This window comes from Apis florea, unplaced genomic scaffold (genome assembly GCF_048593485.1).
Source record: "Apis florea isolate Af1SG1 unplaced genomic scaffold, ASM4859348v1 contig_3158_pilon, whole genome shotgun sequence".
Lineage (NCBI taxonomy): Eukaryota > Metazoa > Arthropoda > Insecta > Hymenoptera > Apidae > Apis > Apis florea.
Window position 1 is genome coordinate 3,297,177 of NW_028256713.1, and position 17,515 is coordinate 3,314,691.

Below are 17,515 nucleotides of genomic sequence, written 5' to 3' on the forward strand. Positions count from 1 at the left end.
AATAATTTTGTATGAATAATAATATATTTAAAAAATTTTCATGATAAATATAAAATGCTCAATTCTATTTAATATAATAAAAAAAAACTATGTATTATTAAAAAAAATTTCTATATCTCTTTTTTTTTTATTAAAAAAAATTATGATTAATTATTTGTAGAAAAAAATTTCTTAAAAAAATAAAGTAATAAAAAGATCGTTTAATGTGAATTAATCGTTTATTTTTATCCGTGGCGTTAGCATCGCAGTTTTAAATTTGACTAGTTTAAAATTAGATATCATATTAACTTTTAATATTCCATTTTTAAAAAACAAATTGTAAAAAGATCAATTGTTTCAAATTCTATAATATATAATATATAAAATATAAATAATAAAAAAATTTATTTCTATAAGGATATTTAATATAAACCTTGATTTCTTTTTTTTAATAATGAATATTTAATACGACGAAGTTCGTTTTGTTTTGATTTTATTATATCTTTATTATTTATTATATCTTAAGTTAATTTAAATTATAATTTCTTATTTGAATAGATAAAATTTTTAATTATATATTCAATATATAAAATTCAATAATAGACTTTAAAAAAAGATTTTATTTTTTTTTAAAATGAGTTATCTTATCAAATGACTTTAAAAAAATACAAATAAAAAATCAAAAAATATGTAAATATGTATTTCATAATATATCTCATTTTTTTTTTTAAATATAAACATTATTATCTCTTTTATCTGAAGAAATTTGAAGAAATTATATTAGTATTATATATTTTAAAGTTAATTTAATTTATTAAATAATTTTATGAAATTATATTTACATCAATAATTATTAGTATAATTAGAGTAAAGATAAAATAAAAAATTTTTATTTTATGTTTAATTTTTTTTTTATGTAATAATTTTTTTATGTATCATCAATTAAATAATGTATTATAATATATGTATTTTTTTATTATAAATCGATTGTTACTATTAAGAATTAATCGAGGATTTTTCAGATGGTTTTCAAATCATTCAGATTTATCATTATCAATTCTATTATATACCTCACATATTAAATTGTAATAATTTTGTTTGATTTGATATTATGGATTTTAATTTATACTATAAATATTCATTGATTTTGATAATTTTTAATTATTATAAAAATCAATATTTTAATCTTTTTTTTTATTTATAATAAATGATTGATCTTATTTTTCAAAATATTCGTAAGAAACTTTTGAATTTTATTGAATTCTATCAAAATTTAATTATACTATATAGTATATTAATTATACTATACTATAATATACATATAAAATATATATAAAAATATATAAACTTTCTATAACACATATATATATATATTGTATATAACAATAAAATATGATAAAATATGATATAAATATATAAAAATAAATATATAATTTACATTTACATAAGATATATATTTTTAATATTTAAAAATTGGATCGAATAAGATTTATTATTTTTGTTTTATATTTTTTATTAATAGACATATTTAAATAAAGAAAATAATAAATCAAAATTATTTTTTAAATAAAAAATTTTGTAATTTAAAAAAGGACAAAAATAGGATAAAAATATGAGAATCGATGCCATTTTCAGAATATCGCAAATAAAAGTAATATAGAAACAAATAATTAGAAGAGGATAGATTGATAGAGTAAGAATTAACAAATAAGATTATTAGCGTCCTCTCTTGACTATCAAAGATATTACTTCAAATAATTATATTTCCGAAACTATTCAAGAGATGGCGCTGATTCAAAATTCTTATTATATATTATTGTATTTTTGAAAAAATATCTTTAAAAAATAAAAATCAATTTTTATTTTATTTTTCTCCTTTTATTTATTTGTTTATTATTACCTTATTTGTAGTTGCTTTTAATGCGGCCATAAATGAGAATATAAAATGTTGATTGAACATATTATTATTTTTCTTTCAAAATTAAAATTGATATAAAATATTTAGATATTAAATTTTTTACAATGTATCTTTAGGATGATGATTTCGTAATACATATATACACTATAATACATAATCCAAGTATTTATTACAAGACATCGTTCAGCAACAATTAATAAATAAATAAAAATTTAAATAAATAAAAATCTGGATTGATAATGAGGAAAAGAATTTTGAATTATTATTCTATTAAAAAATTTTATATTTTAAAATAAATTATATAAAAACATTTAATAAAATGATAAATAAATTGTAAATAATATGTATAATAATATTTTTAAAAATTTTTAAAAATATTTTATTGAATAATTTTAAAATAAAAATTTTTTCTAATTCTCATTAATAGTATCTTTTTAAGATTTTATAATTAAAAGAATGTACATAATAATATGGAATTCTTCCAATTATCTATTTCAAAATAGTTGATATAAATATATAAAATATAGTACTTCTATATATACTTACAAAATATTTTATAATACAAATATATTAAATATAAAATATTTAATTATTATAATTATTATAATTATATCTTTTTTATTTGTAATTTTACATTGAATATTTCAATTTTCAACAATTATGTTACAATATTATTCTAAACCGTATCGGTAAGGTTGAAAATGACATTAAAATGATAAGATTCCAGTATTTCCAGGCATGGAACAAAAAATGCATTGAATGTTAGATCTATTCCATATCTAGTTTATGCTAATAGTTTCGAACAAACAGTTTCGCGCCGAAGCTGTAATATTCACTTTGATTTATGTAATTTTTTTTTTATATCTTATATTTCAAAAAATTACTCATATATTACTCATATATCTTATATATAAATATTAACATATTTTTTCATTCATTTGATGAAGTGCTTAAGTTTAATGTGTCTATTGAATTTAACGTGGTTAAAGTTGTAAAAAACTATACTATTGACGTAGTATAAACAAGTAACTATAAACACTTATAGTTTTAGAAGTAAAAAATACAAAAGTGAAAAATATATATTTTTTTTATGTTTTCTATTATAGCACAATTCAATTTTAAGTTTTTAATAATTTAAAAAAATTTATTTTTATTTTTGCTAATAATTTTAAAATTAACTTTTTCAAATCTTAAAATTGCATTGAACTATACATAGTTAAATTTTTTTTATTATTTAAGAAAAACTGTATAACTTTTGATATCAATTAATAAGTCTGAATTATGTAATAGGTAATAATCCAGATTTTTCTGTCTTATTCCATCCTTTTTCTAACGATATAATTATAATAGTTTTTTTTTATTTCATTTGAATTATGATTTGATAATTTTCTTCAGCTAAAAAAAAATTGTTTAATAATTCTATATTTTCATATCTTATATATATTTATATATTCATACAAAATAAAATCATTATTTACAATGTAATATAAAAATTAATATTCTTTAATAAATAAATTTTTAATATTAAAATAATTTCCAAATTATTTTAAAATAATTAAAAAAATTAAAACTGTACATTAATGTTAAAATCTGATTGCATTAAAACATCAAAATCTCGAGAAATTAGGCCACGTTTTACAACGCCAAAAGAAACCGGTAATTTCTATCTTCTTCTTTACTATAGTTCTACCGTTATGTTGCGTAATGTATGGCGGTGTTATCCGAACAGATCTGTTTTCGTCCTTCGAGTGCAGCAAGCACACGGTGCACCGCAAAAAAAGTCAGTATATGTGTCATAGTTTTAAAACCGTTTATTAAATGAATTTTGCAATAGTCCATTGAAATATAATTATTTGTTTAATTATTAATTTAAAAATTTAAACATATATTATGGATTATATGTTATTCATGTTCATAAATTTTTATCAGTGTTAAGGATGGGGCAATAAGTTTATAAAAAATTAATTATTTTTTATATTAATAATTTTATTTTCAATTTGGAAGAAAAGAAGATTAATATAATGTGTGTGTTGTATACTTTGAATATATATTTTATTCATATACTTAAGTGATTTTAAAGTTGAATATCATTAGGAATTCTTTCAAGCGTGAGTAAATTGTTTTATTGAACTCAATTGAACATAACATATCATATATCGAATCACTAACCTCTATTTAACAATTTATACTCTCTTGTCATCTAAAATATAATTTTCTCAATTTAATAATTGACAGGTAACATATAATATAATCATAATATTTTTCTAATTATTCATATTTTTTTAAGAAATATACTTAAAATTATTATTTACATTTTTATATAATATTTAAAAATTCGCGTTTTTTTCACAATTATAAATTAAATATTATAAAACAATTTTTTCATAACCTTAGATTACTGTGTTTAATCTAAAGTATATCATTGGTTGTCGTCCTTGACAGAATCGATCGGTGAAAGAATTGAATGGTTTCGCGCCATAAAACAAAATCTTCCTTTATCGGATATACACTAACGTTTTAATCATTTTACCAAATATATTGAAAGCGTTCCGTACTAATATTTTTTATATGCATATTTTTTTTTTAATATGAATTTCAATATGAATTCTTGCATTAATTATTAATTATAATTACCAATCATTGATCGTTGTAAATGTTATTATCATGTAATTTATTATTTCGCGCTTTTAAATTATGACTCTGCAATAATTACATAGTATGAAAAATAAAAATTTGTTTATTTTATGAGATTATAAAAATTTTTCTTTATATATCGTAATAAATAATGATTTCATAATATCTATCTTATAGCAAAATATTTATGAAGAGCAAAATGATTGGAAAAATGTTTACAACAGAAGATATTTTATATAAATACATGCGATAAATTATTCCGGATGAACTATGACTTGTAATTTTTGATATGATATGAAATTATTTTTTTGTTTTTAAAGTAAGATACTTATTTTTTTTTTATGAGATTTAATTTTTTTTATAATAATGCACGCATCAACGATAAATTTTTGAAATATATTTGACTAAATCGATAAAAACTAAAGGCAAAATATTTATTTAATTAATATTTTTCAAGTCAATAACCAATCTTAAACACAGGTGTGTAATAAGAAAATAAATTTATCTTTAAAATTTATAATATTATCTGCTGATAAATAAGTTTTGAATTATTAAAATTATTTTTCAATTATTGCATTTTACATTCAAAATAATAATTAAATACAAAAATTTTATTATTGATAATAAAGAAATTTTACAATTGTAAAAATATATTAAAACTTCTTTATTCATATAAAGATGCATCATTGGATTTTTTGTTAAAAAATATAGAATTTTGTAATTTTATTTTTCCATTTGTACTTTCTATATATTTTACTTGTTCATATTTTTTGGAGAACGGTTTTACTTGATAGCGCAACAAGAACGATCAGTGAGTCAGCCGTACTGGTAACCGGCTTCGTCTGTCTTTCTCTCTATCTTTTTTACTGCAACTTTCGCGATCGTCCTTTTCCTTCCTTGTCAATATTTGGTCTCTCCCCCGCGTATTACTTTTTTCTTTTTTATCTCTGTTCATCCCTCTCTAGCTTTTTATCCTTTTTTTTTTTATTTGATTTTAGCGCGTTTTTTTTTTCTTTCTAACTATATCAGTCTTTTTTATATTCGATACCGAGTTATTTTTATCTCTCTTTAACTTCTCGTACTTTTATTTTTTTCGATGAAATAAAATAATGATGGGATTATCATTTTTTTATGCTTTCTTTTTATTAATTATATTCTATATAAACTTAAATCGAACATTTAAAATTTAAATTGTTAGGAAAAGAAACGTAATTATAAATGGATTTAAAAAATATAAAAATTTGGAGAATCTTGAATATCCTAAGATATTTTGCCGAAATATAATATTTAATTTATTAAAAATAAATTAATAAAAAATTAAATTATTTTGGATTTTTAAGTTTCTATGAAACTTAAGTCACGCATTTGAACCAATCTAATGCGTCTTAAATCCATCGTTATACCGCAGGCAATTCTTTTCCTTCTTTCTCCAATCCTGCAAACTTCTCTCCTTGAGAGTCTCACTCGCTCCTTTGTTTCTCAATGCTCTAACACTTTCGAGCGAATCGCAACAGGCGACTTCATTGCGCACCGTTCGCTCGTGACCGTTCAAGCAACGAGGTTCCGATGTATAAGTTTTTTGTATCTCTTATTTACAAATTTAAAATAAATATATATTTTTGATACCATGATAAATTAATTTTGGAATATTTTTAAATTAATTCATAACAAAATATAATTTTTTTCTTTGCGAAAATCACAATCGAAATTTTGTGTAGTGAATAATTTTAACAGTGATAAAACAACATAAAAGGAGTGTGATTTTTATTGCAGTGTTTTCAAAAATTTTTGAAAATATTTTACATATGTAAGTTCTTAGAAGAAAAATATAGTTTATGATTTATAACATTTTTGTTTATCGAGTCACGATTTATATTATCGCTGAATATGTACATTTGTTTTACAATATTATAATTTTTTTAATAATATAGTTTATACGAATTTAACATATGGCTTCCAGAAAAATGTCATATGACAAAATGGTGTACATGAGTATATAGTATCAAGTACATTATGCCAAAAACAATACTATGTTCAATGCAATGTATAACGATAACCTTAACTATGTCTGTATGAGTTCCTTTGAATTTTTTCGATTTTATTGGTTCTATTAATATTTATATTTAATTAGTTTTCTCAATAATTAATAAATGCACCGTAATTAAAATACAATTTTATTTCTAACAGATTATAACGAGTTATAAGAAATTTGTACTTTTTTATTTTGATGAAAATGATAATAAAAAAAAATATTGATATATTCAATATCTTCTTTTATTTATAATAAAGATATTTATTGACATGTATGTTTCAAAGTTTATCTAAAATATTATATTGAGTGTGATTATTTATTAAAAAAATGAATTATATTTTGAAAAGATAGATTCATAACCCAGATTCTTATTACAAAATGTAAATTTGAAACGATTAATCGTTCATAAACGATTTCACGCAATATATAATATAAGATTATATATTTTACGAAATATAAATATAAGATTAAAGTAAAAGTCCTGATAAATAGTTATGCAAACTAATTTCAGTTAATGTGCGAGATGTGTTATTTCTTAATGGTACTTCTCTTAGAAATGAGTCATTCCTGTAACAAATTCTTGTTTGATATCTTACTAATTAATTACTCATAATTCATTTTTTTATTACAAAGAGTGATAACATGAAGAAAGTTCAAGGAAAAAATAAAACATTGAATATCTGATGTTATTAATATTGACTGATTATTTTTATTAAAGATTATAGAAATAAATATTATACATATTATAGAAATAAATTTCATTTATAAAATATTTCATTTATTTTGAGGGAGTCTGTTTTATTTTCTTGATTTGCAGAATACTTCATATATCATTATCTATTACCATTATCGATATATACTATATTTTATATTTATTTTTATATCTTGAGATATATTTTTTGATTTATGAAAGATTATAAATATTCATATACCGATAAGATTTAAATTTTATTTAAAATCGGTAAAATACAATAATTTTTTTTTCAATTTAATTATAATTAATTACTTCAGATTTGTGGTGAAGCAGAAAAGAAAAAATTTGCAAAATGTCTGAGTATTGTGAATATATGTGGGATACTACAAGAGGTCATATGAGTTCGGCACTTGCACGAAGTATTTATGAAGAGGAAGCTAGATTTGATAAACGCGACAAGAAATTGGCCATTAAGACTGTTCGAGCAATATTACGTGAAATGCCGGATGTAGGTAAGAATTCGTAACGTTTGAAATTTTCATCATTAAAATTTTTAATGAAAATTTTTGATGAAAATTAATAAATTGAAGATACGATATTAATATATTAAAAATAATTTATATTATTTCATAAAAGTATATTGTAAAGAAAATATATATATTTTTTTTTATTATAATTCTTTTAAAGATTCATATATCAAAAAATTCTTTATATATTTAAATTCATCATAATTACTATAATTTCGTTTTAAACATTTCATTTAACTTGTCCCATTAACAATAGTAAATCAATGATTCCGTGCAAATGAATTAAGCTTCGGTTAGACTGATTCGTTTTCCATACGATTCTCGAATTTCCGGGTCGAGCGGCTTCCTGCCACTTAGTTTTTCACGTGAAGCATTACAATGACCCGTCTCTTTGCTCCTAGACTTGAAGCATTGCACGGATGAATATATTACGCGTTTCCTGTTGGCCCGGAAATATCGCACAGAACAAGCTGCTGCCCTGATAGCTGCTTATCAAGCACAAGTAGCACATCGACAGGATATCTTCGGTAATCTCACGGCTAGAGATCCAGCCTTACAGCGCGCACTTCGGGCAGGAATACCAGGTGTACTTCCTGCACGCGATAGGTACCAATTTAAAATTTATTTTATTTTACTTAACAAATCCTAGATCTTTTTTTTATCCAAATTAACATTTATAAGAAATTAGTGTTTTTGAATAATTTTTAAGAATAATTTTTTCCTTTTATTAATTTTTTTATTTCTGTACTTATATATTTTTAAATTAATTTTTAGAAAAGGAAGATGCGTACTTGTTATTTTAGCTTCACAATGGGATCCGATCGCAGTACCAGCATTATCAGTTCAACGAGCTATTTTTTTAGTTCTAGAAATACTTATACAAGATCCAAGAAATCAGGTACAATGATTAATTTTGTAAATTTATATTACATTTGAAAAAATGCAAAATGAAATTATTTAAATATTAAATATTTTTTAATCTACAATTTTGAATGTTTCATTGCTAGCAATCCGGTTTCGTGGCAGTGGTAGATTGGAGCGGATTCTCTTTACGACAGGGCGGTGCCTTAGGTGCAGCGGCATTGCGAAACCTAATAGCTGCTCTTCGGGGACGATTTCCTGCTAGATTCAAAGCTATACATTTCTTATCAGCGCCGCTTTATGTTCAAGCTACGTTGGCTCTTGTAAAACCTTTCTTAGACGAAAAAACTCGAAATAAGGTAAAAGAAATTGTTGAGAATTAAAATATTTAAAAATATTTAATTACAGTGATTTGTTATGATTTATTATGATAAAAAATAATTAAAAATTGATTAAGAAAATCTTTGATAATAACATAATAACTTTATAATTGCATATATAATCATTTAATACAGAAATTAAAGTAGTATTATATTGAGTTTTTAGATATCGGAAATTAAATATTGACCAAAAGATAATAACAATTCTAAATTATCTGAAATCAGATTTACATAAAACAAATATATAATTCTATTTAATAAGTATTTTTTTTTAATTCCAAAGAATTTCAGTATATTATCTCCCAAGAATAATTCTTTAAGATTAAGATTAATTTTTTTTTTTTAATTATTAAAATATATCTATTTAATATTTTCAGATCTATTTACATGGAAACAATTTGAGCACTCTACATGAACACTTACCCACTGATATTTTGCCAGCGGAACTAGGTGGCACAGGGCCAGCATTTAATCCAGGATTATGGGCTGAACCAGTTATTCATTCAGCAATGAAAGAAGCTGAACTGGCTGCAATAAAGAAAGAAAAAGAACAGGCTGAAAATGTAGAACAATTTTATGATAAAACATTTGAATCTGGAAACATAGAGAGTCACAAAAGAAATGAGGCAGATTCTATAAAATCGAACAATAGTATGAATAGAGAAAATGGTAGGCGATTTTTCAATCCCTTTAGTAATTCTATAAAAAATCAGACCTCAAAGAAAATCGAAGGAACAAACGTAGAACTGAATCTAATTAATCGCACTAATGGATATGCAGAAAGGAAAGAAAGTAACAGAATGATAAAGGAAGATGAGAATTCTTATTTTAAAAATAGAGATAAAATATTAAGCAATGATAATGTAAATTATTTTGATGATAAAACAGAACAGTATAAAGATGCAAAAGATAATTTATTAAAATCTCAGTCTGAAAAAAATTTAAATGAATACGAAATCTCAAATAGGCCTGATAGTGACGATAGTAAGGATAATTCATTGGATAACAGATCAGAGAATGCATTAATTGATTCAGGTAAAATCGAAACTCTTTCAGAAGAAACAAATCTCATAACGTAATATTAGTTTTTTCGATCTCTTAGATTAAAACAAATTAATAAAATACTATGTAAGAAGTCTTGACATTTTGATTTTAAATATAATTAAATCAAATGTTATTGCGCTAGGCTTAGATCTAGAATTAAATCGTAAAATTTAGTACTTGCATTTTGTAAGTTTTAAGAGATATATTGTGATATATGTCATTTTATAAGTATATAGACATTAATGAGGCTTTTTATAAATATAATATCCCTTTTTATAAATATAAGATTTTGCAATAATTGGAACCAATTCTTTGGATAATTAAAAAATTGAAAAATTAAATTACTAAATTCTGATTTTTTTTTTTTATTAATTTTTATTATTATAAGATATAAATTTCTTTTTATAAAAGCTTTCAACCATTATTATTATTATAATATGTTATTATTTTGTTAAAATGTGAAAAAAAAATACATACATGCTACAAATTTATGACAAAAGTAAAACGAACATTGCTAGAAATTTATGTTCCTCTTTCTATTTATCTAATAGACATATTTACATATAGTTTTAAATAATTTATTAATTTACATTGCTAATTTAAATTTATGATATATTTATCTGCGTAATTTTTTTCAATCGACTTTTATCATTATCCATGAAACACACATAAGTAAAAAATATTGTTGCACATATGAAATTCATACATACAAACATTACATATTTTTTAAAAGTATTTGTACAACGATTATTAGAATTGTAAATATGTATTAAATTATTATTTATTGACAACAAAAAGAAAAGTTTTATAAAATCAAAGATCTCTCATTTCATATTACATACTCAAAAAAGCGTATTATGTACTTAGAATTTTAAGTGTGATAGAAATTGCGTCATAGATATTTTTTTAGTTCTCTTAATAATATATTTTTAAATAAAATAATATTTTAATATTTCGATTATTTTTCTTAGTTTTATTTTATAATAAGAACAATATTATTACAATAAAAATTCAAATTTACAATTGTCATTATAAATCAATAAATTGTAAAATGGAAAATTTTAATTTACTATAAAAATTGTATATTATTTTTTTTTTATATATAAGTCATTGGTAAAAGAAAAATTATGATAGAATAATAGAATAAAAATTTATTTGTTTAGTATAAAATATATATGTATACGACATTAACATTAATACACATTATAAACATAAAATTTTTAATACTTTTATCACATTACCGAAAGCACCCTACTACCATGTACATAATTCGTTTTTCTTTTTCTATCATTTATTCACTCATTCTCTCTCTCTCTCTCTCTCTCTCTCTCTCTCTCTCTCTCTCTTTCTCTCATTTCGTATGAAAATAGAAAATCCTATGTAGAGATCTATAATGAGGTATATAAAAACGGTAATTAAATACAGTGTAGTAGTTTACTTATGTACAAATGTTATTACTCCTTTCAACATGATTTTTGTTAGAAAAATGAATTTTTTAACATCAATTTATAAATACAAATATACGCATCTCAATATACACATACACATATATATATATATATATATATATATATATATATATATACATATATAATATATATATCCAATATATATATATGTATAATATAATAATATACGTATAATTTCACGCATTTAACGAAATTTTAGTTCATAATCGATTATGAATCGATTCGAAAATTTTTATATTTATCATATTACGTATATACGTATAATCAGTTCCTTTTCAATTCTTCCTAAAATATTTAAAACATCGATCTATTTTTTGAATATGAATTTGTACTTTTTTTTCTGGTATGAATTAATCAGGTGTAAATTAGTTTTCGAAAAATAATAATGGCAGAGTATGATAAAAAAAATTTATGTATCATATTACGCATTAGATTATTGTCCAAAGAATAAATATATCAAGCTACGATAACCGGAGGTACCCAGCCTCCAAAACCTCTTTCTAATTCTTCAGCAACAGCTATAGTTAAACGATCTTGATGTAGGCCACCAACAATCTATAATGGATATAATTTACATAATATTAAAATTCTTATTCTAGTAAATATAATGAATAAATTAATAAATGAACTTCTGGTTTGTTAATATTGTGAATCATACCTGTATACCGATAGGAAGTCCTTGTTTATTTAAACCTAAAGGGCAAGCAGTAGCAGGCAAGCCCAACACATTAATAATAGCAGTGTATGAAAAGTTAAATGCTTTTACTAGCGGTTCATGATGTAATGGCGCTGCAGTTGGATGTGTTGGAAATAGAAATACACCATCTTCACCTAAAATATCCTATTAAGAAAATGTTAGATTAGAATACATAATATTTAAGAAAAAGAAAAAAATTTGGATATTTATGGATGCATGCTGCAACTTCAATCACTCGTTTTCTTGCTTCGTTAGCGCAACTACAAGGTCAAAAGAGATTTAAAAAAATAATAGAGCTCTTTGCTATTCGAATGGAAAAAAATTTCATTCTACATGCAGAGCAATATTTTTTTACTACTTATTAGAAATAACTCATGATACCGTAAAATACAGACTAGTATTCTGACCAGTTTGCACGATACGACTCGAGAAAGACATTACGTCCATTTTAATAAAGAGTATTGTTCCGCAATGCAATAGTAAGAAAAGAAGACGAAGAAGGTAGGAGCCAATTCCAATCCTGATGAGTTACATTACAAGTACTTATCAATGTATATAATATTGCATCAACAGTTTGTAAGACGCCATTTTTATAGTTCATAAGTATGAATAATTATTTTTGAGATTATACCTGAAATTCCCGATAAAGTTCCCTACTTTCTTGTATCAGTTTAGTGTGTTGGTCGCTTCCATGCTTCACCGCAAATCTTTCAAACGTAGCAGTAAGAAGAGCTATTAATGTATGATTACTCATGAACATTATCCATTTCAAAAATTCCCACCATAAATTTATATGACCATTTCTATTTGATAATTCATACGTGAAATCTTTCTCATCTTTACAACTCATATTTGCCATCCATAATGCAGTGCTCTTTTTCAATTTTCTAATATTGAGTTTAGTCACTTTGACTTTATAAGCTTTTTCTAGATATCGAATCACTTTCCTCATTGCTTCTTTTATTTCGAGTTCAACTGGGGATGTTAAGAGTTGACCACCGTCGTCTTCCATATAATAGAACTAAATTAAAATAAACACTTATATATTACATACAATTATTCATAACAATTTAAACAAACGATTTATACCTTGAGTTTCGAGATATCTACTTTTTCATTTAAACGTAATATATCCGCATTTTTATCTGCCAGAATTTTTAAAATAGGCGATAAATCTTGTGCATATCTGCACATAGGGCCAATTGCGAGCAATCGTTTTTGATCTTCACTTTGTGCACTCGGATATTGACCATCGTTTGAAACTATTCCTGTAGAAGGTTTATGTCCGAAAATTCCATTAAAATAGCTCGGTATACGAATAGAGCCACCAATATCCGATCCTATTCCTAATGGTGAACCAGCTGCTGCTTGTATACAACCTTCACCACCAGAGGATCCACCAACAATATGTCTAGTATTATAAGGATTTTTCGTAGTTCCATATAAACAATTGGAAGTTTCCCACCACATAGCTAATTCTGATACATTTGTAGTTGCTAGAGGGATAGCTCCAGCATCTCTCATTAATCTGATCACTTCTGCATCATATTTGGAAATAATATTCTTACGAACAGTCAAACCAGCTGTTTGTTTCATGTTAGCAACTCCAATGCAATCCTAAAAAATAGAAAGAATTTAAGTTATGTATATTAATATTTAAAATGTTATTATAAGATATATTTGTTATATTTTATGGAATTACTTTTGTAGTAAAAGGCACACCAAAGAAAGGTTTCTTTTCAGCTAATACTTGAGGAGATGGAGCATTCTGAGATTTTAAAAGTTCATCACATATTTTTGCTTCCTTGAGAGCATCTTCAAAGCGATCTTCTACCATACAATTTAACACTGGCTGAATTTCTCTTATCCTATCTATATAAGATTGTACTATTTCTTCTGACATTAACTGTAAATATAAATTTTAATGCATAAATATTTATTATATATAATATATAATATATATAAATATAAATAAATGTAAATTGTGATTAATTTTAATTTTAATATTATATATAATAATATTATATATAATTATTATATAAAATAATAATTATTTTAGAAATATCTATAATTTATTCTATAATATACAATCAGATTTAATTTATATTAAGAGATAAAATCAAATTTACCTGTCTATTTCGAATTTTAAAAGCTAAAGTAGTTGCACTGTGTAAAAGTGTTAGATCCTTTATAGGTGGTTGAGATTCTGCAGGACCTTTTAAAAATGCAATAAACATGTATATCATTCTGGCTATGAATTCAATTAGCCGATGAATTGCATTCAATACTTGTCTTTGAGTCTTCATTTTATTCTGATTTTTGTGTTTAGTTGACATTTATCTACAAAAAATTAAATATTATCTTAATTATTATATTCTAATAAATATAATTTAAATTGAATATTGAACTGAATATTGTAATATTTATATTGAATATTGAAAAAAAACTGAAAGGAAATAAAGAAAAATATGAAATTAATATATATAATAAAAAACTAATTATTATACATAATCATATAACATTATAATTTTTTTATGATGATACATGTTTAAAGATATATAAATTTTTAACCATTAATATATTTATTAAAGAATAGAAAAATATATTAAAAATAATATATAAATAAAAAAATTTATATTAGAAAATCATTTTAAAAATAAATTCTGTTTTTATTTTTTTTTTTCTTTTAATCAATTTCGAAAAGTAATTTACATTTGTTTTCGTTCTTCTATGTGAATTGAACGAATTCATGAATTTTATAAACAAAAAAAAAAATTAAAAATACAGATAAGACATAAATTATAATTTATATATTTCTTACATAATTAACAATAATAATTATTGTGCAAACTGATATAATAATCAATGTAATTTAATATTTTATTGCTCGACAATATGTTCATGTTTTAAGATACAACGTGATTATTTTTAAGTAATACAAAATTTGTCCATAATACTTGCACTTGACGCACCGAAAATGTAAAGTATAAAACTTTCGAAAAACTCAAAAGGATGCTATTGATTTTTTGAAAAAAAAAACAAAGAAATTTTTACGAATGAACATTTTATATTAATAAAAAATCAAGAGACTTATTCTAAATTATACGTTTATAAACGTTTTTTTTTTAATTATAATATTTAATAGTTAGTGAAAAAGATTAGTATATTTTGTTAATATTATTCGTAATAGCATGAATTAATAGTATCAGATAATAGAATCTAAATCAATTATAATTACATATGAATCAATTATATTCCATAATTTTATTTCATTATTATATAATTAATTAATTTTAATAAAATTATTAAATTTCATGAAACTAAAGAGCAACTTGCATTATAATAAAGAGCATCTTTATTAAAAAGCAATTACATAGAATCCATATTAATCGATTGAATCATTTGGATTATTATCTTTTTCTATGTTTATCACTTTACTAATGTCGATTAATGAACTGACCTTGTGTAACAAATTATCTCACTGTGTCAATTTGCCGGGTAGGTTTTTATGGGAAACGCCGGTCAGTTTATCGATTAATCGGGCGTACTACGAGCGTCTGGACAGACGAACATTAATGTACACACGAGTCACATTTAAATAAATTCTTTTGAAGTATATGAACACCGGCAGCGCAACAATTTTAGCACGCTGTCAGACTAATAATGATGTAATTGAGGTGTTACGCATCAAGGCTACCAGTTACCAAACCATAAGAGTTTGACAGTGTTCGTCAAGCCGGAAATTAACTCGCTCCGCATTTCAGGCGATTAATCACGATTAAATGTTTCTTACCGGTTGAAAGTTTTTAGTCTTGAAGTCATTCGCATGTTACAAAGAAAAGGTTTTGATTCATTAATAAACAACACTCGAAAAATTAGATATATTGTTAGTCGCGATGATTTATTAAACGTGTTCATTTAATGGGCACGGTCAATCGACTAGAGTCACGAAGTTACTCGCATAACGGTGATTGAATGTCCAGACATTTCAACGATAAATTTATGATCGAAAAACAAATTTTAAATATATATTAGAAACAATTCAGAATTTTTCAGATATCAATCGTATATAATAAATTATAATATTATGTATAGAATTGGTTAATACTTGGATAAATGGAAAGCATAAGAAATAATACACTTACAATTATATTTTCATGAATCAGCTAGAAGAATAAGCTGGATTAATAAATAATTCGATATCATATGAAACCTCACTAAAAGAAAACCGATTTAAGTCACAATTTGTCGAAAGCGCAATGTTGCGCTTGATACGATGTTGCTTTTTCCGACACACGTAGTCGACTGACAACGCTTACACCTTCACCGGTTTCAACTATACTAAGTTCGCGCAATCGCTATAGTTACTTGCCGGCCTGGGACTTATAACCTTTTATGCCGGAAAGATGTTTAATAGGGATAGGCTGTAAGATGGCTGCCAGATAGCGGGAAGGATATCAATAATTCTGTTATCTTTATGATATCAATAATTCTGATAAATTTATCAGATTAGATAAATCTTATTAAACATTTTGATAAACATAAAACAAATATTTTGATAAATTTAATTTATTTTATGTATTCTTATATTATATTATATATATATTGTTCTTGAAAATAAAGAATATTGCTATTGTTACATTATTTTTTCAATATAATATTTTTATGATAATGAAACTAAATTTAAGTAATCTATGATTATCAATGTTTCATTAAAGTTCAATTTATAAATTTTATTTGATGATTTTTTTTTAATTTATCATTATTTACTATTTTTTATCTATTAATTTAGAAAAAGTTTAGAATATAAAGTTTTACATAGTAAGTTTAAAGTTTAATATTTTCATCATTCATCATCTTTATACATTTTTTTACGGATAATAAATTTCGAATATATATATTTGATTTGCAAATATTCACATTTTTTTTTTAAATAATATCTTTAATGCTATTAATTACATCAAAATTTTAAAAAATATGTTAAAATAATTACATTAAAAAATCAATATATATTTGATACAAAATAAAGTTTTAAATTTGATTTGTTATGTATTATTTATATACTATATTAGATTACTATATATTATATATTATTTACTATATACTAGATTCAGCCAATAAAAATTTCTTCAAATTTAACAATATTTTTTGCTCTTTACCTTTATTTATTTTTCATTTTATTTTTTACTTTTGTTAAAATCTTTAACACGCATTTGAGATATAGAGTTCCAAACGTTGAATTGTAATACATACGTCTGATCGTCGCCTTGACTGTTAGAT

At 22.9% G+C, this 17,515-nt stretch overlaps 2 protein-coding genes and 1 long non-coding RNA gene across 8 annotated transcripts; 1 reads left to right on the top strand and 2 right to left on the bottom strand.

Moving 5' to 3' along the window:
* Positions 1-3,319: 3,319 nt before the first annotated feature.
* On the bottom strand, positions 3,320-4,335 carry LOC147657440 (uncharacterized). The gene is made up of 2 exons (XR_015292378.1): positions 4,210-4,335; positions 3,320-4,097 (listed from the first exon to the last, which is right to left on the bottom strand). It is a non-coding gene; the product is annotated as an uncharacterized LOC147657440 (long non-coding RNA).
* Positions 3,571-11,286, top strand: LOC100863711 (clavesin-2). 3 transcript variants are annotated; one of them, XM_031919950.2, is made up of 6 exons: positions 3,571-3,677; positions 7,575-7,769; positions 8,186-8,390; positions 8,559-8,682; positions 8,792-9,004; positions 9,403-11,286. In XM_031919950.2, the coding sequence occupies exons 2-6, from the start codon at positions 7,610-7,612 to the stop codon at positions 10,102-10,104; spliced, it is 1,404 nt and encodes a 467-aa protein (XP_031775810.2). In that variant the 5' UTR covers positions 3,571-3,677; positions 7,575-7,609; the 3' UTR covers positions 10,105-11,286. The 3 variants fall into 3 exon arrangements, with proteins under 3 accessions (XP_031775810.2, XP_012349384.2, XP_031775809.2); XM_012493930.3 differs by having other exon boundaries at positions 3,621-4,005; XM_031919949.2 differs by lacking the exon at positions 3,571-3,677 and adding an exon at positions 6,021-6,338.
* LOC100863594 (fatty-acid amide hydrolase 2-B) lies at positions 11,201-17,492 on the bottom strand. Of its 4 annotated transcripts, none has more exons than XM_086909390.1 (7): positions 17,395-17,492; positions 14,365-14,575; positions 13,938-14,141; positions 13,325-13,852; positions 12,867-13,256; positions 12,197-12,379; positions 11,201-12,093 (listed from the first exon to the last, which is right to left on the bottom strand). In XM_086909390.1, exons 2-7 carry the CDS (start codon positions 14,569-14,571, stop codon positions 11,995-11,997), a joined length of 1,611 nt encoding a protein of 536 aa, XP_086765516.1. In that variant the 5' UTR covers positions 14,572-14,575; positions 17,395-17,492; the 3' UTR covers positions 11,201-11,994. The 4 variants fall into 4 exon arrangements, with proteins under 4 accessions (XP_086765516.1, XP_012349315.1, XP_086765515.1 ...); XM_012493861.3 differs by lacking the exon at positions 17,395-17,492 and adding an exon at positions 16,381-16,578; XM_086909389.1 differs by lacking the exon at positions 17,395-17,492 and adding an exon at positions 16,029-16,178.
* Positions 17,493-17,515: the final 23 nt, after the last annotated feature.

Bases quoted from the DNA above. Each gene is read 5' to 3' on its own strand.
- LOC100863711 (XM_031919950.2), top strand. From the start codon at position 7,610: ATGTCTGAGTATTGTGAATATATGTGGGATACTACAAGAGGTCATATG. The intron at 8,683-8,791 runs GTACAATGATTA...TTTCATTGCTAG, and splicing joins TACAAGATCCAAGAAATCAG to CAATCCGGTTTCGTGGCAGT. The intron at 9,005-9,402 runs GTAAAAGAAATT...TAATATTTTCAG, and splicing joins ACGAAAAAACTCGAAATAAG to ATCTATTTACATGGAAACAA.
- LOC100863594 (XM_086909390.1), bottom strand. From the start codon at position 14,571: ATGTCAACTAAACACAAAAATCAGAATAAAATGAAGACTCAAAGACAA. The intron at 14,142-14,364 runs GTAAATTTGATT...TTATATTTACAG, and splicing joins TTAAAATTCGAAATAGACAG to TTAATGTCAGAAGAAATAGT. The intron at 12,380-12,866 runs GTATAATCTCAA...TTTTCTTAATAG, and splicing joins AACTTTATCGGGAATTTCAG to GATATTTTAGGTGAAGATGG.